This window comes from Pholis gunnellus (assembly GCF_910591455.1).
Source record: "Pholis gunnellus genome assembly, chromosome: 2".
In the NCBI taxonomy this organism is placed as follows: domain Eukaryota; kingdom Metazoa; phylum Chordata; class Actinopteri; order Perciformes; family Pholidae; genus Pholis; species Pholis gunnellus.
Window position 1 is genome coordinate 7,306,102 of NC_136536.1, and position 27,020 is coordinate 7,333,121.

The following is a 27,020-nucleotide window of genomic DNA, read 5'->3' on the forward strand; positions in this document are numbered from 1 at the left end:
CGACAGTTTTTCAAAATAACAGATTCAATATTTCATCACCACACCAGGACCCTGTTGTGTTTGTATAATTCACTGATCAGGGATGTTCTTTGGTACATAAGTGTTTGTCCCCACTAGATGGCGTTGGTAGTGAGCTGATGGTACAAAGCTGAAGCTCAAACAAATGAATGAAAAGTAAATTCACACAGCAACACATTTGATCTGCTGACACTACCTTGCATGGGTTGACAAGGGGAAGTGACATGTTTACTTTATTCACCATAAGTCGTTTGTTCTGACTCGTCGTTAAACCTTAAGCGGCGTATTTTAAACCAGGATGTAGTTTTTATTTGTCAACTTTAGTCATTTACATTTCATTTGAAACATAGCTTGAATATTATATGATAGTGTCCAGATATAGACAGTTAGTTCACAGTATTTCATAAAGTAACAGAGGACCACGTGTGCAGGAACAGGGAGGGGTTTGGCTGGTGACATGGCAGGAAACTTTTTAACGCGCGTAGATTTATTACCTCTCTCCTTCCTCCATTTCTCTTCTCTTACAGCTCCAGGGAACTTAATGGCTTTGTGAGAAGCATATTTCTGACGTGATTCAGCCAACAACTTTAGTCTTTTCTACCCTGTTACTTCTATCTAGACTGAGGACATCCATCTGTCTGACTGTAACTAGAGTGGTGAGTACCAGAAAAAAGCCGGCAAGCCACTACACACGCTTCAATGCTGGGAAATACTTAAGAAAATAGTTATCGTTGACTCTACTGATAATGTACTGGCAGTGGTGATATGGTTAACATTCCTTTCAGCTGGTTTCTGCTCAACTTTTCAGCTGCGGATGAATATTGAATAAACGCTGTCCCTTTTATGACATGCTGGCAGTTTATTCTGACTCACTGAAATAGGAGATCATCTTGGCTGTAAATGCTGGCATCCCCGTTTGTTTAAAAAAATAAAATTTGATGCATGGTTTTTATCACGACACAAAATCTCCTGATTAATTATTGACACATACAGGTATATGTATATGCTCTGGATCTTTCCAAACCACATGACTGAGGGTCATTTAAGTTGACAGAAGTAGCCATGATCTTTTCATTATTATATTCATCATGATCTGTATGGACCTTGTGATATTTCTGATATTTTTTCTCACAAACGGCAACAAATAGCCTGGACGTGACACAATTATCAAAATGTGGAAGTTTTCTTTTTTTTATGTTATCCAGCTTACTAAAAATTAAACAAAGAAACCCTGCCACCTGTGTACACTGCCACTGGATGAGGTCTTAGAGATTAAAACAAGAAAGAACACATTTTCCAGTAAATGATTGTCATGCCGAGATAAAGAAAACGTGGGTGTTTCTTGGGTGTGCAGACAAAGTTTGAATGTCAGTTAAGTTGAACTTTATCAGTCAACGGAAATGTCACAGAGGAGTGGATGACGTTTTAAGCTAGCTGAACAAGTAAAAGGTTGAACACGTGTTTCTGTTGCCATATATATATATATGATGTAGAAATCTGAAGATGTCTTCTGTCCTCAGTTTTCTGAGATGCTTTTACTGGGTCAAATGTGCATGCACAATGTTTCCACTCTTAAGCACAATCACATGTGGGCAATCTTAAAAAAGCACTTAACTCCTAAGCTAATTACCATCACTGTGACTTCCAGCAGGACGCAAACTGTCAGTGAGTAGCTGCCAATGCTTTAACAAAGGCCCCCTCAGTTGACCCCCGCGCTACCACTTGCATAGTCTGTAATGACATGGAAATTGATCTCCAGTATGAACACCAGAAGCCCTGTTGATTTCATGGGTTGCTGTGACTTCTTGGAGCTTTTGAACCGCAGTCTGTCTCCTAAAACTACAGGAGATTCACTTCCTTTGATTAATCGCTCGTGTGCACACCTTTTCAGTGTGGACACCTGGTGAGTGGATCCCTATGCGGTCTCTTTGTACCTGTAGCGGGGTTAAACAAAGGGTTAAATATGGGTGTTCCTATTTCCCGCTCACTCCTCCGAGCCTCTAATCTGTCTCACTCTCTCCTCTCTTCACTACCAAGGAGCTTTTGGAGAGACACCTAAGAACAAAGCTGTAAATAAACACTGGGAGAGTCGGAACATTGAGTTAGCTTCCAAAAGGACTTATTCTGTCAAGAAAACTAGCCTTGTACTCGACCACGAGGGTAAGTTGCTAAAAGATGCGTGTGTGTGTGTGTGTGTGTGTGTGTGCGTGTGTGTATTTTAGATATTGAGGAAGAGAAGGGAAGGGCTAACTCTTAACAGTGAGCTGCTCTTGCATCAGACAGAAGCCATGTGGTACACACTACTGAGTAGTAACGCTACAGTAATACCTGCTGTGTTTAACTTAAGTTATTGACAAGAGTATTATATACATTATTGTCATATTTAGATTATATATATATATACACACCACTTTGTAAAGGGCATGGGGTAGGTTGTTTGGGAAAAGATCGTTGTTCAGATCGATGTTAATTATTAAATGCAGGAGCACTTTTTGTATTATTATTTTTTTTACACTCTTTTACCGTTTTCCCCTGTTTTACATATCTGACTTGGAACAAGCTTCTAGTTGACCAGGTTTGCCTACGTGAGGATGTAAAGCATGTCCCATTTGTAAAATTTGCCTTTTGAAATGTGGTGAGAGTGGTAATAAATCAATCCAATCTGGCCTGTCGTGAATATTAAATGTCAGAATGTTCCTGACATTTTGCCGGTTGCTGCATTGGTCGTGGAGCATGGGAAAGTTGTTTGGTAAGTAGCTAAAGAAAGTTGACCCGAGGCCAGTATACAGGGACAGGGCTACTGTATTTAGTCTAAATAGCAGGGTTTACACCACAGCTGTCAACCACCAAGCTGTATGAGTTATTGTGCGTCCACAGGCCTTTTTTCATTGGTGGGCGTAGGATAATAATAGAAAATTGTCTGAAACTCTTTAAGGAATGGCACGATGTAGTGCGAGTGTGTCCTTACGGGTCAGATGTGAAAATCCTGAGGGCAGTCTGACCCGCAGAGAAGTGAAGGATCCCAGGAGCCTGTGAAGGATCCCAGGAGCCTGTGGCGGCAGCAGCAACAGACCCACGCTCATTCCCAGAGTCCATCCATGCCAGCTTTGTGTGGCCCACAACAGATTAGAGCAACATAAGTCCTCTGACAACATTTGTTATTTAAAGCCTTTCATGTCACGCTTTAAATGGACTTACATCCCAAGTGTCTTTTGTGAACAACACAGTGATATCCAAGTATTTTTATCCTTCTTTTCACATCGGCAACATGAAAAAAAGCAACATTCTTGTTGTCTTTGGCAAGCAGGACAAATTACAGCGGCACGTGTCTCAAGACTTTATGAATACGTCTGCCCTTTCAAAACCACACAGCATTTTCTGTTTGTGTAACTGTACTCATATCCCGTGTTTCTTGAATGCTGTCTTCCTTCTGCTCAAGTTTAAATAACGGTTTACCTTTATAAAGCCACTGCCGCTGCCACTGTATTTATTGTATTGTAGACCAGAGCCAACACCGTACGTCTATCTCATAAACGTATTCTGCACACGTCACTATTCTTACTCTGAGATCGTGTTGAAGTTAAGGTGATGCACACAGACGCTATGAAAGGTAAAGACACATGCTGAGGTCGTCCTGCTTGAGGCTTTCTTTACAAAAGGATGGAAAGTTTGAATGTTATGTATGTTGTGTAAAAACAAACCTCCCAGCCGAACATTAAACCTTATCCGTGCATAAGTAAAGGTCCGATTTCTAGGAGATTTTTGGTGTGTTTAACATCCATTAAACACTTTTTCTTCTATTTACCTCCAGCCAGGTGACAGTTTGAGGAGGATTCTTTCAGTCCGGCAAAAGTAGATCTCTCCCACAACCCCAGCAACCAGAATGGAGCTTCAGAAAATGAATGGACACAGCAGGGAAGATGGGTAAGACTCACAAATGAACAGTAATTACTGATACATGTACAATACATCGCAGCAAAAGTGTTGGAAACTCAGCTCAGGGAATTAAGATGTTTTAAATGTGTATTTTTAAAACACTACAGTATTTCTTTGTGGCTCCCTCCAACCTATGATTTTTGTCCCGTTGTAGGTTTGACGGGCTGGGTGCGTTGACTGAACACGAGGAGTTTCTCCCACATAAAACTGGTGTCAAGAAAGAAACCCGCTTTACAGATGTGAGTGCTTTTGCTCAGCTTTAAAAGAAAATGCCCGACTGATTCGCTGCAGTTAAATCAGATACAGTAATGATGCTTTTCGATGACATGATGGTGAATTTTATTTGTATGTGTAACTTCTTCTGTTGTCGTCCTCTTGCAGTTCGAGGGAAAGACTTCATTTGGCATGTCCATCTTTAACCTCAGTAACGCCATCATGGGCAGTGGAATTCTGGGATTGGCTTTTGCAATGGCCAACACTGGAATCGTTCTTTTTCTGTGAGTCCTATGCAAACACCATTTTTGGCTAAACGTTGTGCCTGGCTGTGTTTGTCAGTGTGTAGTGTATGTTTTTCTACCCACATAGGTGTCATGTATTTGCTCACAACAAAGTATTTGCTGACTATAATATGGGACAATGGGGTATCGATTTCAGCTTCTTGTGATTTCCATTTAGTATTTTTGGTGAAGCCAAATGTGCACACTCCTTGGAGTTACAAGAAGTAAGCAAGTTAGTCGTGTGCTTGAGTTGTAGACTGACACAGTGTAGTTCTTTTTTAAATTTTAAGTCATTTTTAAAGAGCCATTTCTTAATGGCTTCTGTTAAAAAACGAATAACTATTCTTTTATATTGAGATAGCTTTCACTTTTTGAGCTAACGTCTGTTTTTTACTTATTTTATATCTTCTGCTATGTTTGCTGCTTGTATTTTTAGCTTCCTAACGATGTAAAACTCTTTGTGCCTCTTGCTTGAAAAGTGCTCTATAAATGGAGTATAAATAATCAGGACTTTATGTTTGAATTCAAGTAACATCAGAATCAGGATTGTGTTTGTGTTGGTCGATGCAGAGATAGTCAAGAGGGTCCTTATAAGGCTAGAAGTAGGGCCACAGGGGGATGGCGTCTACCTGTGTGAGCTGCAGGTGTAATACTGTATACACACACACACACACACAACAGCTGCCATACAAAGCCTGATCTGTCAGAATGTACATTAGAGCTCATACACACGCAGCTTCTCTAAATCAGATTTGAGTGGTTAAAAATAGCCGGTAGTGATCAGATCCAAGACACGCCTGCCTGGATCAGTCCTGTGCTATGTGGCAGGGGGGAGGAGGGAGGAGGAGGAGGAGGAGGGAGGAGGAGGAGGTTGGCTGGAGAGCCGGTCTCTCAAAGCCAAACTCACTTGTGTGGGGGGGGGGGGGAGCAAAAAAGTACTATCACAAGAAATGCTTTTTAAAGTTGAGCTTCTTAAGATGTTTTCCCTTCTTTCTGTCATTATTGGTTAAGACAATGAGCACAGTTAAGAAGAAGAACGTTTGTGGGACCAGCGATACATTTTTTCCATGTGATTCATTCTTTTACATTAATTACATTTCCCAAATCTCTGCTCTTGTTTTTGTCAGAATCCTGTTGGTTTCCATTGCCATCCTGTCTGCGTATTCAATTCATCTCCTGCTGAAAAGTGCCGGGGTTGTTGGTAAGCCGATCTGTCATATTACAGTTTTGGGGCTTTGCCGAACACTATGAGAAGGCATATGTCAGAGATTGTTTCAAGAATGTTTGTTACCACACTGAAAAGACTTAAACCTAATAAAACATGTATTTATTTTATTATTTTTACAGTGGAAATTCAGTTTTGTTTTTTTACTCTGGCTCGGGCCCGAAACTACTGCCGTGGTTCGGGCTTCGGGTCGGGCGTGGACAGAAACTATGCGGGTTCATGTAGGATCGGGCCCGATTCATAGCTCTAGCGTAGCCAGATTGTCGATCCTGCATTCATGACTCATCACACTCGTATATGTATAATATTTTTTCAGGCATCCGGGCTTATGAGCAGCTGGGGAATCGGGCTTTTGGTACCCCGGGAAAAATAGTGGCCGGATGCATCATTACAGTACACAACATTGGAGGTATGACCGTCATGCTGTGTACTCCCTTTCATTCATATGTCTTGATATCTATAAATGAAAGCGTGTGCTAAGATGCGACTGTTTTCACTTCCTTCTAGCGATGTCCAGCTACCTCTTCATCATCAAGTCTGAGCTGCCCCTGGTTATTCTAGCTTTCCTCGGTAAACACAAAAACACAGGGTGAGTGTCAAAGTGCTATTCGCACAATGATTCATGTATTGTTTCAGTTTTTTTGTTTGGCGATGAACTGGTTTTTATTTGTTCCATCTGTTTGTCTCTCAGAGAGTGGTTCATGGATGGAAACTACTTGATCATGATTGTTAGTGCTCTCATCATCCTTCCTCTCGCGCTCATGAAACGCCTCGGTATGTTTTTTCATTCTGTCGTCGCATTTTACTTTCTTTCTTGAATTCCCCAGACTCTCCCATGTTACATCATGTGTCCACTACCCGTTTTCTGTTGCCTTTACTTTCATGTGCCGTATTGAAATGAAAGTACCATCACTTCCAGAATCTATAAGTCCTTCTGCATCATCTTATTATTATTGCATCGCAGGTTACTTGGGCTACACAAGCGGGTTCTCCTTATCCTGCATGGTGTTTTTCCTAATCTCGGTGAGTCTAAACTTTTCGGCCAAAGACACATAGAATAACACAACCTGTTCCTTCGTCAAATATGCATCTTTAATTAACCAATAGGTGTGTCTTCCCAGGTTATCTACAAGAAATTCCACATCCTCTGTCCACTGGACGTTGGACAACAAAACACAACTCCCATTGCTGTTGACTACGCTGCCGTTAATGGGACGGGCGACGCCTGTGAGGCCAAACTATTCACCGTCAACTCACAGGTCAGAGAAAAAAAACATTTTCCTTACCTGCGTCTAGTTTCCTGTATCGCCAGCTGTACATTTATTTTATGGTTAGCACCGCAGATTCACTATCGCATGCTCTGCGCTAGAGCGTGTTATGTCAACAGCGTTGGGGCATGTTATATCAACAGCGGGTATAAAACCAGCATTTGCTCCTCAGGCCATGTGTGGTGGGTTGCTCACTGACCTTTGGCATGTTTGGCTTTTAGACAGCGTACACCATCCCAATTCTGGCCTTTGCTTTTGTCTGCCACCCAGAGGTGCTACCAATCTACACCGAGCTACGAGAGTAAGTAAGAATGTCGTCGTGCATTTCACCAAAATGCTGTGCTATAAACATTTAAGTAAAATGATATGTCATTGTTCTGCTTGCCTTTACCCCAGTGCCACCAAGAAACGTATGCAGAATGTTGCCAACGTCTCCATCCTGGCCATGTTCGTCATGTACCTGCTAACGGCTCTTTTTGGTTACCTGACCTTTTATGGTAAGCCACTCTTTACTCCTGAAAGTCAAAAGGTCACCTTGTTCTAAAGTTGTGAATGGAAAGATTTTCAAATGAATGAGTCACTTGTAGCAAGAGCCCATATGCATTTTCCAGTGTTGTGAATGAGGAAAGACCACATGAGATATGTAAAGGGTTTCTCTGTGGGTAGGTAAAGTGGATTCAGAGCTGTTACACACCTACAGTCGAGTGGACACACTGGATGTGCTGGTGCTCTGCGTGCGAGTGGCTGTGCTGGTGGCCGTCACACTGACTGTCCCCGTGGTCCTTTTCCCGGTAAGACATCTATCGGCAAGAATAACGACGACGTTTGTTACGATTTCCTTTCACTTTCCACAATTTAAAATCATTAAAACTAAGAGATGCAAAAGAGGAGATGAAAAGAATATAGAGCTGAAACAATTAGTTGAATAAATGTTTTTTCTATTGGCCTTTTTAATTTGCTGATATATCATGAATAGATTAATCAAGAGACTTAAAAATAATTTGTAAAGATTGATGTATCAACATAGAAAGACATAAGTACATGTTGTGCATAATATAAATACTGTATATAAAAGGGCTTTGCTGCATTATGGTGAATCCTTCTTACAACACATGCAATGAGACGTTTCTCTAAAGAAAAGGTCTGACTTTAATAAATCTTTAAGATAAAATGTACTAACTTAATTCAAAATGTAAATCATCATTATGAATGATGATCCAGTGATAGTGTGGGAGAGACTTAAAGGCAGTGGACCCAGACTTGAGCCATGTGGTACTCCGCATGCAATGTTCATTCTTTGTAACGAGGGATTTCTTTTTGGGACAAAAAAGTCTTAATTGCTCGATAGGCCCAAGACCAATTTATAACATTTGACATTTTTAGCTTTCCTAAATACATTACTTACTATGTTGTCTAGGAAGATCTTGAATTTATAAACTGGACATTATAAGCCCAAAATATTGCTAATGTAGCCTGTACATAACATCACCGATGCTGCCAAAGTATGCATGCATGTTTGGGAATAATTCAAGATTTATATATCAAGGCACTGAAAGAGTCCTCTACTGTTTCAGTGCCAAAAGATGCATCTACAAGAACTGCTAGAGCTCAATTAAAACTCATTTTGTTTAATCGGTACAAACAACCAGCTGGTGGCTCCAGCTTCGTATTGAACCGATAGATATGAGCGTGGTATCCATCTTCTCACCTAACTCTCACCAAGAAAGCAAATGAGAGAATTTCCCAAATTGTTGAAATACTCATTTAATACAGAATTAGTGTACAGAAAGCAGACGATGCAGCCGAATGTTTTTCTGCAAGTTGAAACTTTCAAGTAATGCTGCACCGCTGGTCTCACCCGTTAGCATAGCACGCAGGCACTTTGACGGAAAATACCAACTGAAATGTCACCTATAGTCTATCGGAGCTTATCCTCCACACGGCGTTACGCAACAGCAACAGCGGTTCTATAACACTCTAAATTTAACCAAGGTGATAAAACAAGATCAACTTTTACTTTTAGAATAGCTTTGTATATAAATCCGGATGCGTATCTTTTTTTGGTAAAGAAGAGCATGACGTCCTCCCTCTGTCCTTCCTCCCCTCTGTAGATCCGCAGGGCCTTGCTCCAGATCTTGTTCCCTGAAAAGCCGTTCAACTGGTTCATACACATCGGCATTGCATTCTGCCTCATCTTTGTGGTCAACCTACTGGTCATCTTTGTGCCCAGCATCCACGACATCTTCGGTCTCATCGGTACGTTTGCGCAGGAACAACGACCGACTGGTTCGGGCTTCGTTGCAAATGTTTACAGTGTGAATTACATCATCCGGTAAACTTGTGTAATCACTTAAGACTACTGTGTACAACATGAAATAAGCTCACTTCTTCTCTGTTCTCATCCTTCATCTTCAGGAGCCACATCTGCCCCCTGCCTCATCTTCATCCTACCTGGAATCTTCTACATCCGCATCGTTCCTGAAGACCAGGAGGCATTTCGGTCCAGACCCAAGATTCAGGTACAACTCGGTTCATTCAGCTATCAAGGGCACTTTAAATTCAACTTTTTAAATCAAAAATGTTGTGGATACAAATGTCCTTTTATTTCCTTCCCCTCTGGTAGGCCGCCTGCTTTGCTGCCCTGGGAGTCGTCTTCATGATCATGAGTTTGTCGTTCGTCATTATTGACTGGGTGACTGGGGCATCTCGGAGTGGAGGCGGGCACTAGCAGTTGTGAAGGAACAGAGCTACAACAAACAGAATGCCAACCAAAGCTCTCCCTGTCATTAAATTACCCCTCATCTACTCATCCAAAGCCAAATACGAAAGTTTTGCTGCACAAGACGAAGGATATGTGAGGAACCTTTCGCCTACAACAACAACAACAAAAAGAAAGCACAAAGCAGCGCAATGTGCTCTGACTGAACGAAACCTATGTCACGCCTCATAGTAAGCATGTTGTTTGGAGGCATGTGTAGAAATGCAAAAGACAGCAAAAGGATGCATGAGAACAGCATGACTCAAATGGAAATCCCATTTTAGAGTATGGATGGAATAACTCAGTCACTGCCAAAATCCTTCCAATCTACTTCCCCACCATCCCAGATTTTACAGAACAGAAATTTTATAGTGTCAGAAAGGCAATAATTTCCCTTCTTTTTGCACACTAACCCATCCATCAGTTTTTGTTTCATTATACATTTAGAACTGTAAGATATGCTAGTGTGGTGTTGTCCGAATTCCAACGAACTTCACAGATTCAGCTAAATTTGATCAGCGAGGGTTAGACGGCAGCTCCACACTAACCATTACAATCTACCAAAGTACAATGAATTAATGTTCCTAATGTGAAATTTGTGTTAATATATTCTGAGAAAAACTTGACTGTTGCAGAAGTGGTTATCCTCAAAGCTGAGTCTGAGGGGATTTTTAGAAATAATCCAACAGACACGGTGCTCTTTGTGTTCGGCTGCTATCCATGAAGGTCAAACTGACAGTGACGGAAAATCACATGTGATGTTGCGAACCAAAGAATATAATGTTGTGTCACATAGAAATAGGGTGTAACACCCTATTTTTTTTATTCTTACAATGTTCAGCAAAGGCCAATTAAAAATTGTACCCGATGTAAATGTTTGTGTTAAAAATGCTGCGTCTGTTTTAGCAGTGTCAGAAACTGTTGAGTATGAACTAAAACAACCCATGGGTTTTAAGTTAAAATGGAGTCTGTTTCTCTTTTGTTTTTTTTGTCTTTAAAATTTGACCAAAAGATATTTTGACTTTGTTATTCATCCTGTGCATTTTTAAATTAATATGAATGTTGCTATCTGTCAATAAAACATGTCTTTCATTTGTACAAAAGTGTTGAGTTGCTTTTTAATCTAGTAAGTAAAAATGTTCATCTGTGTGGCTGTACGTTGAATGTATACTCACAGCGGGAGAACAGCAGTCGTGCACTGCCTCCCTCTGAAAATGGAAGTGGCACATTAATGCGTGCTCTGCGTCTGAGAGAAAGAAGAAAAGTGGGTGTTAGAGAAGTGCGGTTGCCTGTTTCCTGCTTTGAGTTGATGTGTGCGCAGAACACAGAAGAGAAACTTCCTTGACTGTAGAGCTCAGTATTCTGACAGCGTACAGCGAGGACGCGCCTCTTCACATGCTGAACACATGAATTAAAAACAAACTGGGAGATACATGAGAGGACCATGAGCCGTGGATCTAAAGCTAAAATGGACAGCGTCCGGAGCTCACTGCTGAATTCGCAGGAGAGTGAGCAGTTGGAGGAGCTGATGGGCAGAAGATGTGCTGTAAGTTCTGATGGGGGGGGGGGCGGGGGTAATAACCTGCCGTATATGTTCTGACTTTAAAGAGTTTGTTGTAAAAGAGAAAAGAAAAGGCCTCCAAAGTAATACAGGTTATTCTGGTTGTTATTTAATAATAAGGTAAATAGCCTCAGCCCTCGAAACCTCTCTCTCTCTCTCTCTCTCTCTCTCTCTCTCTCTCTCTCTCTCTCTCTCTCTCTCTCTCTCTCTCTCTCTCTCTCTCTCTCTCTCTCTCTTGGTGGTTAAACATCATATCCTGAATTTAAATGAGCACAGTTGACTGTTGAACGCGCTGCGCTGAGACTTTGACATTATCTGCTTTTTGTTAGTTTATTTACTTACTTTTTTTATTATTTTATATAGTCAGGTAAATTCAAATTGCAACTCTTAAGAATCTACCGTATAGTTCATGCCAAAGCAGTTTAAAAATGAATTTCTGACATTAGGTCATCACAAACTAAAAAGAGGTAGCTGTAACAGGAAATGGTGGCTGAACCATTTCCTGGTGTCAGAATTAGACACTGTAGCTTTAGTCTTACAGTAGAGCAGAAGTTGCTTTGTTCCCGACATTCTTTAAGCATCTGAGACACGCATTCTGCCAACAGATGTGTCAGTCTGGCTAACAACAGAATATCATGACGGGTGATGCAATTTAGAGCATCACTGCACTTAAACTTAACAAATGGAAGCAGCCGGGGGAAGTGAATCCTCACCACAAAACTGCATATTTGTACGTGTACTGCAATAAAACGCTCTCAGGGTTCCCCATCATTGCTGACCTGTTTGTTTTGTTTTGTCTCCGTGTTGTTTCATCAGTCCATGGCCGTTGCAGTAGCACAGCTGTTCATGGCTCTGCCTCACAGTCCATCCATGTGGAGCTTGCAACACACTGGAGTGGTGTGCTTCATCAAAGACAACCATCAGCGCTCCTACTTCATACGGATGTTTGACTTGAAGGTAATAAAGTCTGCCATTTGAGTCTAATTAAAAGGCTGCATTGGACTTTTAAGGCCCACATTAGACTGTCAATCAAATCACTGTGTGTGTGTGTGTGTGTGTGTGTGTGTGTGTGTGTGAGAGAGTTACTAAACTATAGCACACGATTACTCACATCTTGCATGAGCATTATTGAAGGACTGCAATGTTTACCATGTTTCTCCACAGACAGGGAGGCAGGTTTGGGAGCAGGAGATCTACAACCAGATTGTTTACTCCTCTCCGCAGCCGTACTTTCATACCTTCGCTGCGGACGTAAGCACGCCCTCATTTGACCTCTCCCTCTAAGTTAATGTCGGGTTCTAATTTGATGCACCGCAGTTATTTCCGTTAATACTAGCAATAGGTCACACATTTTTTAAGTATAGCCCACTGTTCCTAATAAACATTCCTTGTTCGTTCCCTCACGCGACGCAGGACTGTCAAGTCGGACTGAACTTTGCCCTGCAGCAGGAAGCAGAAGCCTTCCAGAATACTGTGGAGGATAAAATCAACCAGAGACACAACCGTCAGGGTCAGTGGGGTCACAGAGACCACTTTAATGAGTAGAATTATATACCAATAATAATAATAAATTCATATAATCGTTCATTACCATTTTCGTATTTTTTATATGTTATCGGGCTAATTTTGTTTGCAATATGATGCTAGTTTTTCTGCCAAACTGAAATATTTTACAAGTAAATCCTTTAACACTACTGATACTTCCATTAAACAGAAACTGGAATACATTCTCAGAGTATAGATCATGCTAAAAAATCGACAAATTATAGTTGATCAATCATTTCTTACATCCAAATTCAAGGTAAATGTTTTAAGGGTATTTTTAAATGAATACATATGTGTATGTGTCTCAAAATGGTTTCTCTCACCTCCTTGTTGTTGACAGATAAGAAACAGCGCCCCCCGCCGCCGAGTGGTAAGATAGCAATGAACTTCACGACTAAATTATTTAATTTATCCGACATAATATGATGCAAGAGTAAACTATAACAGTAAAAGTATTTCTCTCCTCTTTTTTTCTGTCGCTGTAGATAGAGGTTCCCTGCCTCGACACCCTGAAATAGGTGCATAACATTTTTCTACTGTTAACTTTCCCTCCACCAATGATCCGTGAAATGAAATAATAATGACATACCATCCTGCTTGTACTCTGTATCTCCAAGCATCACCTGGCAGCCCTGGTTCTCTTCACATGACCACAGTGAACATCCAAAACCCAGACATCCATTCTTCCCGCTACCGCTCCACGCCTTCACCTGCTGCTTCCTTACCTCTGACCAGCAAAGGGAAGAAGGATAAGAAGAAAGGGAAAAAGGGGCCCAAATTCTCCAAAGCAGACATAGGGGCACCCAGTGGATTTAAGTGAGCATTTCAGCCGACGAATGTGTTGCCTTGATGTCACACAGGGAAGTTTAGTTAATATCAAGAGAGGATGGGGGCTTGACAAGAGTTTGTGAAACTGTGTCTCTTTTGATGTCCTTCCTGTCAGGCATGTTAGTCATGTCGGCTGGGATCCCAACAACATTGACCCTGATCTGTGGAAGCTGCTCTCCAAAGCCGGGATCAGTGAAGATGAGATGAAGGATGAAAAGACGTCCCAGCTCATCTATAATGTCATCGAGCAGTCTGGAGGCATGGAGGCGGTCAAAAGGGAGATGAACCAAGGTCAGACTCGCACTGCATCATTTTGTTCCTCCCCACAGGCTAATCTTCGAAAGCTTGAATTTAATTGCTCTGCATGTTTCCTTCCATTTCATTATAGCTGGCGGACCTCCGCCACCTCCACCTGGCAGACAAGGGCCTCTGCCTCCTGTGCCGGGCTCCTCTGCTCCAACCCCTCCACCTCCGCGAGGCCGCTCCGGCCCCCTGCCTCCGGTCCCAGGGCATTCGCCTCGAGGGCTCCCGCCTCCTGCACGAGGAGCAGTGCCACCCCCACCTCCAACAAACAGAGGTGGTCTTCCGCCGCCGCCGCCAGCACACTCTGCACCTTCTCAGTTCTCCTCACCGCCACACCCAAAGTCCTCTCATGTCCCACCTTCAATCTCCTCCCACAACCTGCCTCCTCCCCCGCCGCCTAGCCAGCAGCGCTCCATGGGTTTCCCACCTCCTCCTGTTCCATCTGCACCCAGCAGAGGAGGTGGAGGGCCTCCTCCTCCTCCTCCCCCTCCACCCCCCCAAACCTCTATGTCTTCTCATTTCCCACCTCCTCTTCCTGGAGGCCAATCAAAACCGCCGCCACCACCTGCCCCTGCATCCGGAGGAGAAGAACCCGGCAGATGTGCTCTGCTGGATCAGATCCGACGGGGGAAGCAGCTCAAAAATGTAAAGCAAACTTTAAGCAACAGATCAGTCTTGATTGACACGCTGCAATCCATATTTGGTTTGTAGCAGATGTTTGTAGCAGATGTTCATGTTTAAATTCTGTTGTGTGTTATAGGTGATAGACAGTCCTGATGCACCTACAGCTACAGAGTCAGATGAGGGCATCGTTGGTGCTCTCATGTCGGTCATGCAGAAGAGGAGTAAAGCCATTCATTCCTCAGGTAAATATTTGAACATTAATTACACCCAACATAAAGCAAGAGTGGAACCAACAGGACCCACACATCTTTATATATGTCCTCTCTTTCAGATGAAAGTGAAGATGAAGGTGGAGAGGACGACGAAGATGACGACGAATGGGATGACTGATGTTGACGTTTGTGTGGATTTTGAACTTACGGAAACCTCTTAATTGCAACAGTGGTACAAGTTGAATTTTAAGTTCAATAATTGCTAATAAAACTGGAATGTGACTTGAGGTCAAATACTTCAATAGAAAATACTTGAAAGTGAAAGAAAACAAGTCTACGAGAGTTTTGAAATGTTTATATATTTGTTTGAACGTTCCAGTGTAGGTTCATCATAGTGACAGCACTGTGTTACTCACAATGACGGTGAATGGTGGCGATGACTGGAAAACAGATCTTGTTCCTTACGCTTCCTCTAAAAAGAGCCATTTTTAAAGTCTGTAAATACGGCATATGACAGAACACCAACAATCAATACTAAATCTGAGCCATTCCCAGTTTTATAATAACATACTGTACATAAAAAAAAAGAAGTTCCTTTTTCATTTGTGCAAAGATCCCAAATTCCCTCGAATACCAACACCGACAAAGTGCATAACTGGAAGAACACTGTATGCTATACATATCCTCAACACTCACATACTAGAGCACAGGACAGTAAGGGAGTCATTATATGACAAAACCCAATGGAATTAGCTTAACAGAAAACTTTACACCTTACAAACATCATTACACACCAAGTAAAATGTACAACTTGCAACAAACAACACATATGCATGCAACATATGCATTTATCATATTAACTTCATACAATACAAGAGTAATCCAATGACCATATATATTATATTCACAATCAATATATTACATTTCTGTTTCAAGATACTTGACAGTACCATACCTGTGGTTCTGCATGTTGAAGCCTATTAACTACGTGCTGCATTTACTTTACATCACATACCATTATCCAAAACAAACATGGAATATGCGATCCATCTCAACGAGCAGTCTAGTTTAGAAAACGCGTCTTTGTTGGTGCTCTCAAGGACAATCCAAAAATTAAGAATCAGCTGACGAAAACGTCTGCTTTTGTTAGTTTTATTGTTGGAAAATCAAACCTAGAAAACAAATAAGCAAATATGGATGTTGTGAAAATTACTTTTTTGTTGTTTTTTTGCACTAAAAACTTTAATCTTCCACAGTGATTCTCAAGTCGCTGATGCTGAATAATTGTAAGGTTTAAAACGATCCCTACGATAGGTGATCAATCTTGAAAAAATATTAGGGTCAGGCATATTTTTAAAGTTCATTATGAGAATAAAGTTCTAAATTTCAGTATATGCGCTGACGCTAGTAGTTTGATTCATTTTCAAAAGTTCAGTGTTTATTCTCAAAATGCAAAAAAAAAGAAGAAAAAAAATAACTTCCTCCTCTGGTATATTATTTCTTATGCCTGGCAGTAATACTGAAAGTTTGACCTTATTGTTGACATTTTTTTTTCTTGAAATGCAAATTTAAAAGAAATCTTCCTCTGAATGGTTTTCTTTAAGCCCGGCCATAATACTCTTCTGTCACGTCTGTAAGTTGATTTATATGTCAAACTAACACAAGCTGAAAGCTGAAAGCTGGAAAATGTAAAAATGTACGGTATTCTTTGGGAAGTGGTCACAGATCATGTAAAATATACACAATATGGTATTTTGTAGGCCGACACTTATAAAACCACAAATATAGTACTTTAGCGACAGCATGACAGCATCACCTGCCTAATGAATAGAGGTGACACACAAACATGCATGTCAAACATAAAAGTCCACCATAAAAGTCCACACAGGCCAGTGTAGGACAGCGTCCGCCCCTTCCTCTAGCCGAGGCCTTGGTCCTGGCCCTCTGTGTGCCTCCGGCTGGTGCGCTTGCGCTGCTGCTGCTGCTGTTTGGGGCTGAGTTGCTCCCAGTAGGACTGGCAGTACTGGTTAATCAGTCTTATCTCAGGCGGGAAGGGTGTGGAGACGACGGACGACTGTTGCTGAGGTCCCGCTTGGAGAGTCTTTGGCTCATCGTCCTCATCTTGAGCAGTGAGAGCTAAAACGATGTCTCGATCCAGGATGCGCAGCGCCACACGGGCCACCGTGTGTTTAAAGTTGTTCTCAGTGGCGAGGCAGTGGTAGAGCCCCGCGTCTGACTGGTTGAGGGACTTCAGCAGGATACCATGGTTGGTCTTCAGAATACCTCCCACACGGGTGAGCTGCACAAAAGGGAATGAAACAGCAGGAGTCTAAGAGAGGGAAGTTAAAGTGTTGCTGAGTGTTTGTCGCTGCTGTATGGCAGCCTCTGACAGCAGGGTATGAATGCGTGTGTGGATGCAGGCTTGTGTTGTAAAGTGCTACGAGTAGTCGCTAAGACTAGAAAATAACTCTATAAACGCAGTCCATTTAGATTTTAATAAATACATTTATTCGCGTTCTTGCTGAGAATTAGGTGAGAAATTTGATATCTCATATCTGTCCTGAAAAAATGTAAAGCTGCAGCCAGTAGCAAGTTAGCTTAAATTTAGACTTATATTTGCAGGACAGACACAAGAATGATCTTAATATTCTCATTTAACTTTCTGCAAGAATACAAATCGAATTTCCCCAAAATGTCAAACTATTCCTTAAACATTTCCCAGAATGTAACTGCTCTTCCTCACCACTTTCCTCTTCCCTTCCCTCTGGAAGAGCCACTTGACGGAGGCCTGAGGGGAGCGAGGCTGACACTCCAAGAAGGTGCTGCTGCCCTCCACCCCAAACTGCACCGTTTCTCTTAGACGTTTCTCCACTGCACAGACAGAGAGAGAAGAAATGTTGACAACTGCTCAAAACAGAATTTGATGTGTGCCTGAAAAAATAAATGAATGAAGCCACACCTTTGGCGTTAAAGCCCCTGCACTGCCTCAGTGGGTCACCATGTTTGACATCCTGTCGTCTGCTCCTCCTGAGACAAAGATCAGAATTAAGAGTTACGTTTACGCGAACACAGACACACCAACACAGCACTTTATAGTTTAAAAATAATGCACTGTGGAGATATGAGACGCCCCTGACCTCTTGGTGGAAGGAGTGAAAGCAGAGCAGCTGTCTCCATCCCAGGCACAGTAGGGGTCTCGAGCCAGACAGCAGTCAGAACAGGCCCTGCCATACACACCACAGCGGTGCAGCGACACCTGGGTCAGCCCCGCGTCTGACGACACGTACAGCTGTTGCTGTTGTGACAAAAATATTAATGAAACGGAAAGTGTGATTGTGTGGTTTGGTTAATGCACTGAAATGTGAATTTGTCTGTATGAAGAATTAGCTTACTCTTTTAGAGGATATCTTCATTGTTTTGACTGGAGCTCTTGACTGTAAATGAATACATAAGAAAAAGATAAATCAAAATAAAACCCTTTTGAGATTAGAGTATTTTTGTCTTTTCAGGACCACATTTTTAGACATACCCGGAAAACCTCCACTTCCTCTAGAGTCAGTTCCTCCATGCTAGTCGGGTCCTTCGGCAAAACTATAACTTTTTGGACAGTGCCTCGATCTAGAAGTGAAATACATCATATTTAAGACCTATATTTCTTTTTTGCCAAACTAATCCTCAAACCAGACAAGTGCCGTGAGTCCTGCAGCCGTCCCACCTGTCCCCAGGAAGAGCACCTCGTAGCGTCCATCCACTGCGTCCACCTGATCCACCACCAGGGCGGTGAATCGGTAGTCCACGCCGGTTCTCACCACCAGGGGGCGACGGTGGATCGGATAAACTGGATGGATCATGAGGGGATGGGCTCGGATGAAATTCACAGCCTCATCTGAAAAGTTCTTGGAGGAACGGATGCCAGGAGTGAAGGTTCCTCCTGGACACTGGGTGGGAAGAAGGAAGAAGTGGGATAATGATGTGGTGTCTTTCTTTAGATGCAGATTTAGATTTCACTTTGGAGATAACATGACTGAAACGTACCGACCCGGGCCGTGGGTAGGGAATCTTGCCAGTGTACTCTGTCCATTGGTAGTTATGGCCATGTTTGTGGGCAAACGGTCCATTGAAGACATTGCGGATATCAGCCATCGAGTACATGCAGACTGCTGAGCCCTTGAACACAGAGCTTTAGCAGAAACATACAGTTATGGTAAGAGGGAGAAGTAGGAGGCAGCTTTCCACCCCATCCCCTGATATTACAGCATGAATCATCCCCAAAAAATGTGAGAAAAAGATCTATGATGTTAGTTGAGGCGTGAATTTATCAAACAAGCCTCCAAAAACAACTCACCCCGCTGTAGTGAAGAGAGCGTACACCAGCGGGTTTCGCTCATCCTGTGTGGGCTGAATAAACACATCCCCTGGAAGAAAATCAATAACTCAACTTTAAAAAGCAGTTGCAATTAAAATGCTATCAGTTTATACTCAGCGGTCATTTTATTGTGGCCTCACGTAGTTCATCAAATCGTGTCTCCACTCCATCTTCCCCTATCACTGAGCAGATAAGGCGAGCCTTCAGGAACGTCGTCCAGCGGTTCACCAGGGACTTCTGGCCTCCATCATCATTCTAGACAGGAAGGAAATTAGGTCACAGCTCAATAAGCACAGTGCGCTCCATATCACAAGGCATATACTACCACTACATTATGCGACGTGGTTTGGCTCACCAGACACACTCTTCCCACCCTGGCTAAAACGCTGGGGCTCGCGCCGCCGCTCGAGTCTAGACTCTTCTCTCGGAAGAAGAAGTAAAGCTTGTCGTCGTTCCTTTCTGCACTGTCAGGGATCTGCTGGATCTGAACAAACACAGGCTCTAGAGGGTAAAAACAGATAAGAGGAGAGAGGATTGAGGCAAGTGGTTGTCAAATAACACGAGAGGAACCATAAACTGTAATCAACAACATTTGCCTCCTCACACCCACACTTACTCACCGTTGAGCCACCTGGAGTCGTATTGCTCCGTCCTGATTGCCGTTCTCCCTCCCATGGTCCTAAACAGAGCAGCATCTGTACTCATGAAGTCAATATGGACCCCTGCATAGAGGTTAGCATCTGCAGGGGGGGAGGGGGGGGGGGGGGGATAACAGAATAGAAAGGTGAGACTTTTTGCAGGGTAAGGAATTTGATTGGATTTAGTGTTTATTGTTCTAAAAATGAAGCGCGTCTTACCGATCAGAACTGCAATGTTCTCCTGTTTTGGATCGTAGGAACATTTCCCCTTCCCTGAATCCACATATCCAGGGACCAGCCTAAACAGGTAGTCCTGCAGGGAAAGTATGCATAAAAATAAGACCGCTGAAAACGTGACGTGGGAGCATGGGAAAAATCACAAACAAATCAGTGTCCCAGTTTGTAGTCCTGAAATATTTATTAGGACAACGCTTCCCGACTGCTGAGGGATTTCTGCTGTAAATCCCACTCGGGGAACTGTAAATGTCTCCGTGGTCACCTCTGCCCTCCAGCCTCTGTTGATGAATGTGCAGATAGGCTGGTACGCCCCCGTTCCACAGGTGTAGAGGTGGGTGCGGTTCCACGGCTCGATCAACCGCACAAAGTTGGCACATTCACCCTGGACAAAGAGGAGTGAGACAAATGCAAGTCAAACATCTTCTTTGTCATTGGCCTGTCGACTCGCAGAAGACTCGCTTTTTTTTTTAATTGAAAGAACAGGATGTGAATACGTGATCCCACCTGTTTTCCCTTTCCCGTCATCTGACATTCTCCCTTTCTCTTAGCAGACGCTGGCCAGTGGATCTGTATTTTCGGGTGAAAAAAAAAGACTTAATGCCACGTATCAAATAGCAGACTGGATTTCTGAAAAGGCTATAGATTGTTTGTACGCACTATGAGTGGCTCCTTGTTGACATTGTGCATGTCCAGAGCCACCAGGTACTCCCGGCTGCCCAGGTACAGACGGCCCTGATCCTGATCCATCAGGAGGATGCGGTAGTCGCTGGTGTTGAAGGAGAAACTGAAGGGCCGCGCTGCCCTCGTGTCCATCAGTTCTGTGTGAAAGGTTTTCAAAAAACACACCATCTTCACCATTTGGAAAACCAACAGCAGGGGGAGCAAAGGTTACCCCTCAAAATCTAGCCTCATTATTCCCTTTATGCCTTCAACATGTTTCATTACTGACTTGGATGAACCCACGGTCCCCTGAGCAACACCCCTCACACTTCTTTTCTGGAAAATGTGTGTCACCGATTAAATATAACCCAACTTGGGAGCATTTTAAGAAACATATTTGCTTTTAAGATCTGAATATTTTATGTGTCCTGACTGGCTGATTGAGTTTAAGGCGCCACACGCCCTGCAGAGTTAGACGAAAAAGCACCTCCCTTAGGAAACACGGTCAGTGGAACTCAGAGCTAATTCTTAAGATCAGGATTGGGTTTAGCAGAGCGTAACCTGTTAAGGCACGCTGCGGTGGAAAATGTTGCGCCTTTTTTTTGTTCTCCTGAAAGCTTTGATTGAACAATTTTGCAGCCGCCTGCGTGACAAATGGGCTGCGTGCTGCACTCTACCTCTGAACGGGATTTCTTTTCATTCTCCCATCCACATAACAAGCAACACACGCATCTGTGGCATCATGGGTAAAATATTGACCACCATGTGTGTTCACACTGGGACACAGCTGAGGCATGTCAAAGACAGCAGGCTTATGTATTGACAAATGTTCCCAGAGACCCTCAGAAGCCAGCTTACAGGGATTCAGGAGGAAGCACAATCTTTATTTACATCAAAGTGCCTGCCATCCTTCTTTTTGAGGTCAATGTTAACAGGATGGAGCCAAGGTGCCTAACTAAAATAAGCTATGCAATCGGATCTCCGGACGACACGAGATGGAGCCGTTGGAGGTGGAGAGGAGGTCCGGTTCTGTTCCCGAGAGGTAAAAACAGGATAACAAGCCTCCGACCGAGCCCCACCGGGGCCCATGGTGGATTCACCGAACGGGCTAAATGTAGAAACACCACACCCCTATACACGTCTCCATTCTCCCAAAATAGCAAACAATGCACTGCCATCATCTGGTAAACATTCAGCAAACACTTATCCCCTGACAACATTCTGGGAGTGATAGGGAAACACTGGGAAGGACATACGATTGACGTAAGCTACTACAAGCCACTATAAGCTCTCATGTTACAGCTGGACTACATATTGTCACTAAGGATCTAATGACCGCTGCCGTTTAGTACCGGGCAAATCTCAAGTATGAACACACTGGTGACATCACCGAGAGGGCATGAACCTTCTGAAACATGGCTTCAATTACTCTGCACGTTTTGCTCTCTAGCAGTGCTGACTAATTCTATCAAACGAGACTCGGCCAGTCCCTTTGAAGTGTGTATGACTGACACGACTTCCCAGCGACGGAGGAAACAGTCCGAGATCTCTATCCTCTGCGGGCCTCCTGTACCCCCCCGGGTGTCAATCAGGCCGGCTCATTCGCTCAGAAGAGTCACATGTCCTCCAGCCGCTCCAAAGCCTCCTCCACAGGCGCCTCCAGGAACAAAGGGACTCGGTGTCACAAACAATGAACAATAAAACCTTCGAGTGGCAGAAAACTGTTTGGAAGTAAATCCTTAAGTAAAACTTTTCTTTGGTATTAGGGGGGAGGGGTGGCTGAAGTCTGTGAATGTGGCTGCTTTATCTTCAAATATCTAACCAACAAACTAATAATTCAGCACCTCTCTGCTGCTCTAAACAAGCACCCGTACATGAATTTGTCATGGAGAGCTCTGTGCGGATGTGAATTCCTGCATCTTAAACTGGGAAGGAACACGATCAAGGTCAAGACCAAACTTGTGTTATTAGTCAGACTACCACTTTGTGCACCCTGCTGCAAAAAAACAACAACAACACACTGGAGTGTATTAAGCTGTTTACTGCAAGCGGATTTGTGTTAAAGGTCATGTAAAAATGCACCGCAATCACTCTCTCAAGCCTCAAATGGAACCGACGCCGTATACGACAGCAACGAGCCCAATGTTTGACAGCTGTTTTCAGTCTCTGCACTGCATGTAGACTCCGAGTCCCAGATATCAACCGCAGATCTCATGATTAGCTCGCCTCTAATCTGCGTCAGATGTCTCTCGTTGTCATCGTGCAAAATCAGACATGTTTTCTCATTGAATCGGTGCAGTTGAAGGTAAGACGCCAAACACGTCGACGCCGCCTGGACCTGCGATGCAGAAGATTTTGACTCTCCCCCCACCACATGAAAGCGCTAAAGAATGCTATAAATCGCATTCACACCACAGTAATTCCTACCTACAGGTACTTCAGGTGTGACGCGTGTGTGTGCACGTTCCCAGGTGCAGGTGCACTTGAAGTGGCAACATGATAGGGATGCAAAGAAGTGCAATCATCCAGCATTGTTTTGATCAAAGGTGTCATCCACGTATTTGTAACATGAATCTCTGCTGTTACAGTTAATGAGGACAAAAAGACAACACGGGAAAATCCCAAATGCCTATAAAAACAAAAAAGGGTTTTAAAACCACTATCCACACCCATCTTGAATTTACGCCTCACGGCCAAAACACATCCCAGCTCTACAATATCATTCTAGCTCTTGTGATCAAATTTCAGGTGTTTTCTTCTCGTGTCATGTCAGACATCAAAAACAAAGAAGAAATGACAGGTCAGACTTTAGTGCGTTTGGATTTTAGGGTGTGGGGAGAAACTCTGTCGAAGGGCACAACCAGTAACCAACCACACGTAATATCCACCTTTTGTTTTCAGTGTTGCACCGTTTGACATGTGGCAGGAAATACGTTCTTTACATATGTTCAGAAGAGGAAACATAACCGCGGGCGTGTGCATGAGTTTTCTGTGTGCGCTGAGTGACTTAGTGGGAGATGCCAAACAAGTGAAAGAAACTATTAAGACAAGCCCTGCTGTCAGAGGAGTTTTAGTTAATCTGTAGGAGCTCACCTTTGAAGGAGAGGCGAATCCGCGGAGCAGACTGCTGCAGGCCCGAGCCTCTGTAAACACATAAGGCCAGCAGGAGGAGTTGGGCTCCAGATGCTGTCATGGTAACAGTCATGCAGGTAGCCCACAGAGATCTAAATCTGGACGAAAAAAAGAAAGAGGAATGAACTATTATTATTATAGAGTGCCCCAAGAGAAATATGAGACAGAAAAAGCAGCAAGGACAGGCAGGAGACCGACTCTCTCTCTCTCTCTGATCTCTCTGATCAGAAGTTTGGCCTGCAGCGAGCCGTACAGTTTGGCAGGAGAGAACAACGTCCAAATCTTCACACTTGCACTGGAAACTATGACAGCCCCATTACTTATTTAAGGTGTAAATGTAGTGAGGTGTTAAGACTGTATAATGGTATTTGCAAGCACAGTCACATGGAAAAAAGTCTCAAAAAGAAGTTTTAAGGTCTTCTCATCTTGTACATTTTCTTGAACATATTACATCTTCTTTGACTTTTAATTCACCCACATTTTCCTGAGAAAAAACTGAATTAAACAAGAGCCCGATGCCCATCAGTGATTCCCTCTGTCTCTCTCTGAGTCTTTCAACAAAGCATATCGACGTACTTTCCAGGAGTTGACGAGTGAAATACATGACAGTTCAAAGAAACAGGTAGTCCTCGCTGAAACCATTTCTGACAGTTTAGGGGTGTTGAAACGTAGTCTAACTGTTAAGACCTTAACTCAAGCATTCATTATGCATCTGCACTTTGCTGGAGAGGATCCCATATAAATTATGAATACTAAAAGCTGAGTCCACAACATCCATTAAATTGTCTCCCTGAAGGTGTGCTTTGCTCGGGCTATAAGCCATCCCCACGGGCTTTTCTTTTTCTCATGTAGCCACGGCCCCCATGGGCACACGCTTACAAGCCTCGAAATGAAGGCTTTTAGGGAGAGATATTCAGGGTGAAAAACTAGAGAATTCACAAAACACATTAATACATTATGTTTCACAACAAGGCATTCATTTATGTGTGACACATTATATAAAAAAATATGTTCTCATGAAAAGTAAGAAACAGTCTAATGAAAGTGAAACGACTGGCACGCCGAACATTTAGCAGTGAAAAACAGAAGCCACGGGGAACGCCTTGCAGGCTTTCCTGGCATAATCACACGTTTGCCATATATCTGCTCATCGGGGTTCCTCGATTCCTATTCCTTCTATCAAACCCTGTATAGTCACTGTTAATAATACCAGATGGGACATCAAAAATGATATGGATACATATATTTACTGTTAATAGTGCCATGAGATGGGACATCAGAAATGATATGGATACACAGTTTATGTCACGATGAGTCACAGGTATTTGTCATTTTGAGATTAAAACATCACTGAATTACATCACATAAATAATGAATAAACAGAGTCACCAATTAGTCAACTAATCACAGTAAAATGAGCATATAGGACTATGGACACCACAGAGACATTTATAAATCCCTAATTTAATATTATTTTAAAGAAAGAAAAAAAAAAGGGCAAAATGGCTTGGTGATTTTAAAAAAAATGTCCAACTCATTGTATTTCATCTACTATAATTTAAATGAGGATAGATAAATAAAATAAGGGTGAGTATTCTCATTGAGAAACCTTGAAAATATCTAAAACGCACTAAACAGGATGTAAAACACAATAATGTGCCTGTGGGGCTCCATGTTTGATGGCCTGATTTTACTTTGAGGCATTTGAATGATATTTCCACTGGTTTCTGTGCTGGGTGGTGACAGATTAAAGTCCAGCTGTAATAATAAATGGTTTCCCTTTAAAAAATATAATTATAGGATTCCAATAACCTAGTTCCCTTTCCCCGAGGACGGGTGCGCACTTACCTGTTAACGCAACATCCAGAAATAGGAACCGAACAAATGTGAGTACTACTTCATAGCCACCTAACATTCAGACAGAGTAACCAAACGAGAGTTAAAAGTTAAACCAGGGAGAAGTTAAATATCTTACCTTTTGCTTTCTGACTTTGTCGATGCCCGCTACGCCTCTGAGATCCAGAGGGGAAAAGAAACTTGCGGGATGTTACCGCTGCGTTCCCCGCGTTTATGTGCCTCGGAGCTGGATTGGAAAATCTCTCAGCAGCGCTGCGCAGGGATTAAACAATCCGATAGGTTTGCAAATTCCTCTTTAGGGAGAAAGGGAGAGAGAAAAGAGAGAGAGAGAGAGAGAGAGAGAGAGAGAAAGCGAGAGCGAGAGAGGGGGAAAAGCTGCCTAATCAGTCGCTGTTAGCCGACGGCTTTTCTTCCAGGCAACACATTTTCTTTTTTTTCTTTTTTTTTAAATACAAGTGATCCCTGAACGTTTGTTCCTTTCTCTCCAAAAAGTTTACGCAACCATCACCGTGATGTGAACGAGAGTTCTGCCCTACGGATCGTTTAAATTAAAGGGAGTTGTTTGAGCGTGAACCAAGTGACCAGGTGCAGGTGTTGGGAGACTGTCCGCCCTGCTGTCCTCTCCCTTCTGTTCTGCCCCCACCCTGCCTTCCCTCTCCTGTTGGCCCACAGCAGCATTGGACCAAACCTCTTGGTACACCATATGGGTAGGGTTAACCCTGTCACTGCTGGTGAGTTTAACACACCACTCCTCCTCGCTCTCTCTCTCTCTCTCTCTCTCTCTCTCTCTCTCTCTCTCTCTCTCTCTCTCTCTCTCTCTCTCTCTCTCTCTCTCTCTCTCCTGTAAACTGTTATTCATCCATGTCAGTTCATTTCTGTTTTCAAAGTTTATCTAAGCTGAATGAGTCAGTTAGCTACACGGTGATGGGCATGCAGCCACTGTTTTGTATAAATGTTTTTTTTTCTCATGCACCAAAGGGGCCACAGACTATTCTTATGCATGATTCAGGGGCTGAAATCCACTATTAAAGAGGAGCCGGCCTCTGCCTCTTGCACAATGTCACCGTTACTCCTCTTGGCTCTGCATGAGAGCCAGGTCAGCCGAAAGGAAGATTCCTGGGATTCCTCTCTGGCTGGCTCTGGAGCTCATGACAACGGTGACAAAGCAACCAGAAGGGGGTTGGGACTGGACGTAAAGGACATCCATCCCGTTAACAGAGCCTTGCGGTTGAAATTAAAACAGCTCTCAGAGCTCCTCTCATCACCACCGGCTTTGTGGCGATCTCTGACGCAGTATGGTGCACGAACGACACAAAAGCAGAGGGTGAATGTATTCTCAGCTACGGCCCGGCAAG

At 43.1% G+C, this 27,020-nt stretch overlaps 3 protein-coding genes across 6 annotated transcripts; 2 read left to right on the forward strand and 1 right to left on the reverse strand.

Moving 5' to 3' along the window:
- Positions 1-548: 548 nt before the first annotated feature.
- On the forward strand, positions 549-10,794 carry LOC306709774 (sodium-coupled neutral amino acid transporter 3-like). Of its 3 annotated transcripts, XM_079178051.1 has the most exons (17): positions 549-674; positions 2,056-2,178; positions 3,830-3,942; positions 4,109-4,193; positions 4,336-4,451; positions 5,579-5,652; positions 5,993-6,085; positions 6,184-6,265; positions 6,368-6,450; positions 6,641-6,699; positions 6,798-6,935; positions 7,166-7,245; positions 7,341-7,441; positions 7,611-7,735; positions 9,056-9,200; positions 9,360-9,463; positions 9,568-10,794. In XM_079178051.1, the coding sequence occupies exons 3-17, from the start codon at positions 3,902-3,904 to the stop codon at positions 9,670-9,672; spliced, it is 1,431 nt and encodes a 476-aa protein (XP_079034177.1). In that variant the 5' UTR covers positions 549-674; positions 2,056-2,178; positions 3,830-3,901; the 3' UTR covers positions 9,673-10,794. The 3 variants fall into 3 exon arrangements, with proteins under 3 accessions (XP_079034177.1, XP_079034178.1, XP_079034176.1); XM_079178052.1 differs by lacking the exon at positions 2,056-2,178 and having other exon boundaries at positions 550-674; XM_079178050.1 differs by lacking the exon at positions 549-674 and having other exon boundaries at positions 2,048-2,178.
- Positions 10,795-11,065: 271 nt separating this feature from the next.
- Positions 11,066-15,062, forward strand: LOC306709765 (actin nucleation-promoting factor WAS-like). The gene is made up of 11 exons (XM_079178039.1): positions 11,066-11,248; positions 12,080-12,220; positions 12,428-12,514; positions 12,677-12,773; positions 13,149-13,178; positions 13,294-13,326; positions 13,426-13,624; positions 13,752-13,927; positions 14,025-14,584; positions 14,700-14,805; positions 14,895-15,062. Exons 1-11 carry the CDS (start codon positions 11,147-11,149, stop codon positions 14,951-14,953), a joined length of 1,590 nt encoding a protein of 529 aa, XP_079034165.1. The 5' UTR covers positions 11,066-11,146; the 3' UTR covers positions 14,954-15,062.
- Positions 15,063-16,307: 1,245 nt separating this feature from the next.
- Positions 16,308-26,300, reverse strand: LOC306709693 (semaphorin-3F-like). Of its 2 annotated transcripts, none has more exons than XM_079177944.1 (18): positions 25,784-26,300; positions 23,770-23,906; positions 20,674-20,834; positions 20,521-20,583; positions 20,279-20,398; positions 19,999-20,092; positions 19,762-19,881; positions 19,497-19,642; positions 19,282-19,396; positions 19,121-19,190; positions 18,811-18,955; positions 18,491-18,713; positions 18,305-18,393; positions 18,168-18,209; positions 17,913-18,070; positions 17,735-17,802; positions 17,519-17,646; positions 16,308-17,074 (listed from the first exon to the last, which is right to left on the reverse strand). In XM_079177944.1, exons 2-18 carry the CDS (start codon positions 23,879-23,881, stop codon positions 16,694-16,696), a joined length of 2,235 nt encoding a protein of 744 aa, XP_079034070.1. In that variant the 5' UTR covers positions 23,882-23,906; positions 25,784-26,300; the 3' UTR covers positions 16,308-16,693. The 2 variants fall into 2 exon arrangements, with proteins under 2 accessions (XP_079034070.1, XP_079034069.1); XM_079177943.1 differs by having other exon boundaries at positions 16,308-17,104.
- Positions 26,301-27,020: the final 720 nt, after the last annotated feature.

What these genes read in the sequence shown, in the direction of transcription:
- LOC306709693 (XM_079177943.1), bottom strand. Translation starts at nt 23,881, where the DNA reads ATGACTGTTACCATGACAGCATCTGGAGCCCAACTCCTCCTGCTGGCC. An exon ending in GGTGCTCTTCCTGGGGACAG is followed by an intron (nt 18,394 to 18,490) that starts GTGGGACGGCTG and finishes TTTCACTTCTAG; the next exon opens with ATCGAGGCACTGTCCAAAAA. An exon ending in GGGAAGGGAAGAGGAAAGTG is followed by an intron (nt 17,105 to 17,518) that starts GTGAGGAAGAGC and finishes TCCCTCTCTTAG; the next exon opens with ACTCCTGCTGTTTCATTCCC.
- LOC306709774 (XM_079178051.1), top strand. Translation starts at nt 3,902, where the DNA reads ATGGAGCTTCAGAAAATGAATGGACACAGCAGGGAAGATGG. An exon ending in AAGAAACCCGCTTTACAGAT is followed by an intron (nt 4,194 to 4,335) that starts GTGAGTGCTTTT and finishes GTCCTCTTGCAG; the next exon opens with TTCGAGGGAAAGACTTCATT. An exon ending in TGGTTACCTGACCTTTTATG is followed by an intron (nt 7,442 to 7,610) that starts GTAAGCCACTCT and finishes CTCTGTGGGTAG; the next exon opens with GTAAAGTGGATTCAGAGCTG.
- LOC306709765 (XM_079178039.1), top strand. Translation starts at nt 11,147, where the DNA reads ATGAGCCGTGGATCTAAAGCTAAAATGGACAGCGTCCGGAGCTCACTG. An exon ending in TGATGGGCAGAAGATGTGCT is followed by an intron (nt 11,249 to 12,079) that starts GTAAGTTCTGAT and finishes TTGTTTCATCAG; the next exon opens with TCCATGGCCGTTGCAGTAGC. An exon ending in GCCTCGACACCCTGAAATAG is followed by an intron (nt 13,327 to 13,425) that starts GTGCATAACATT and finishes TGTATCTCCAAG; the next exon opens with CATCACCTGGCAGCCCTGGT.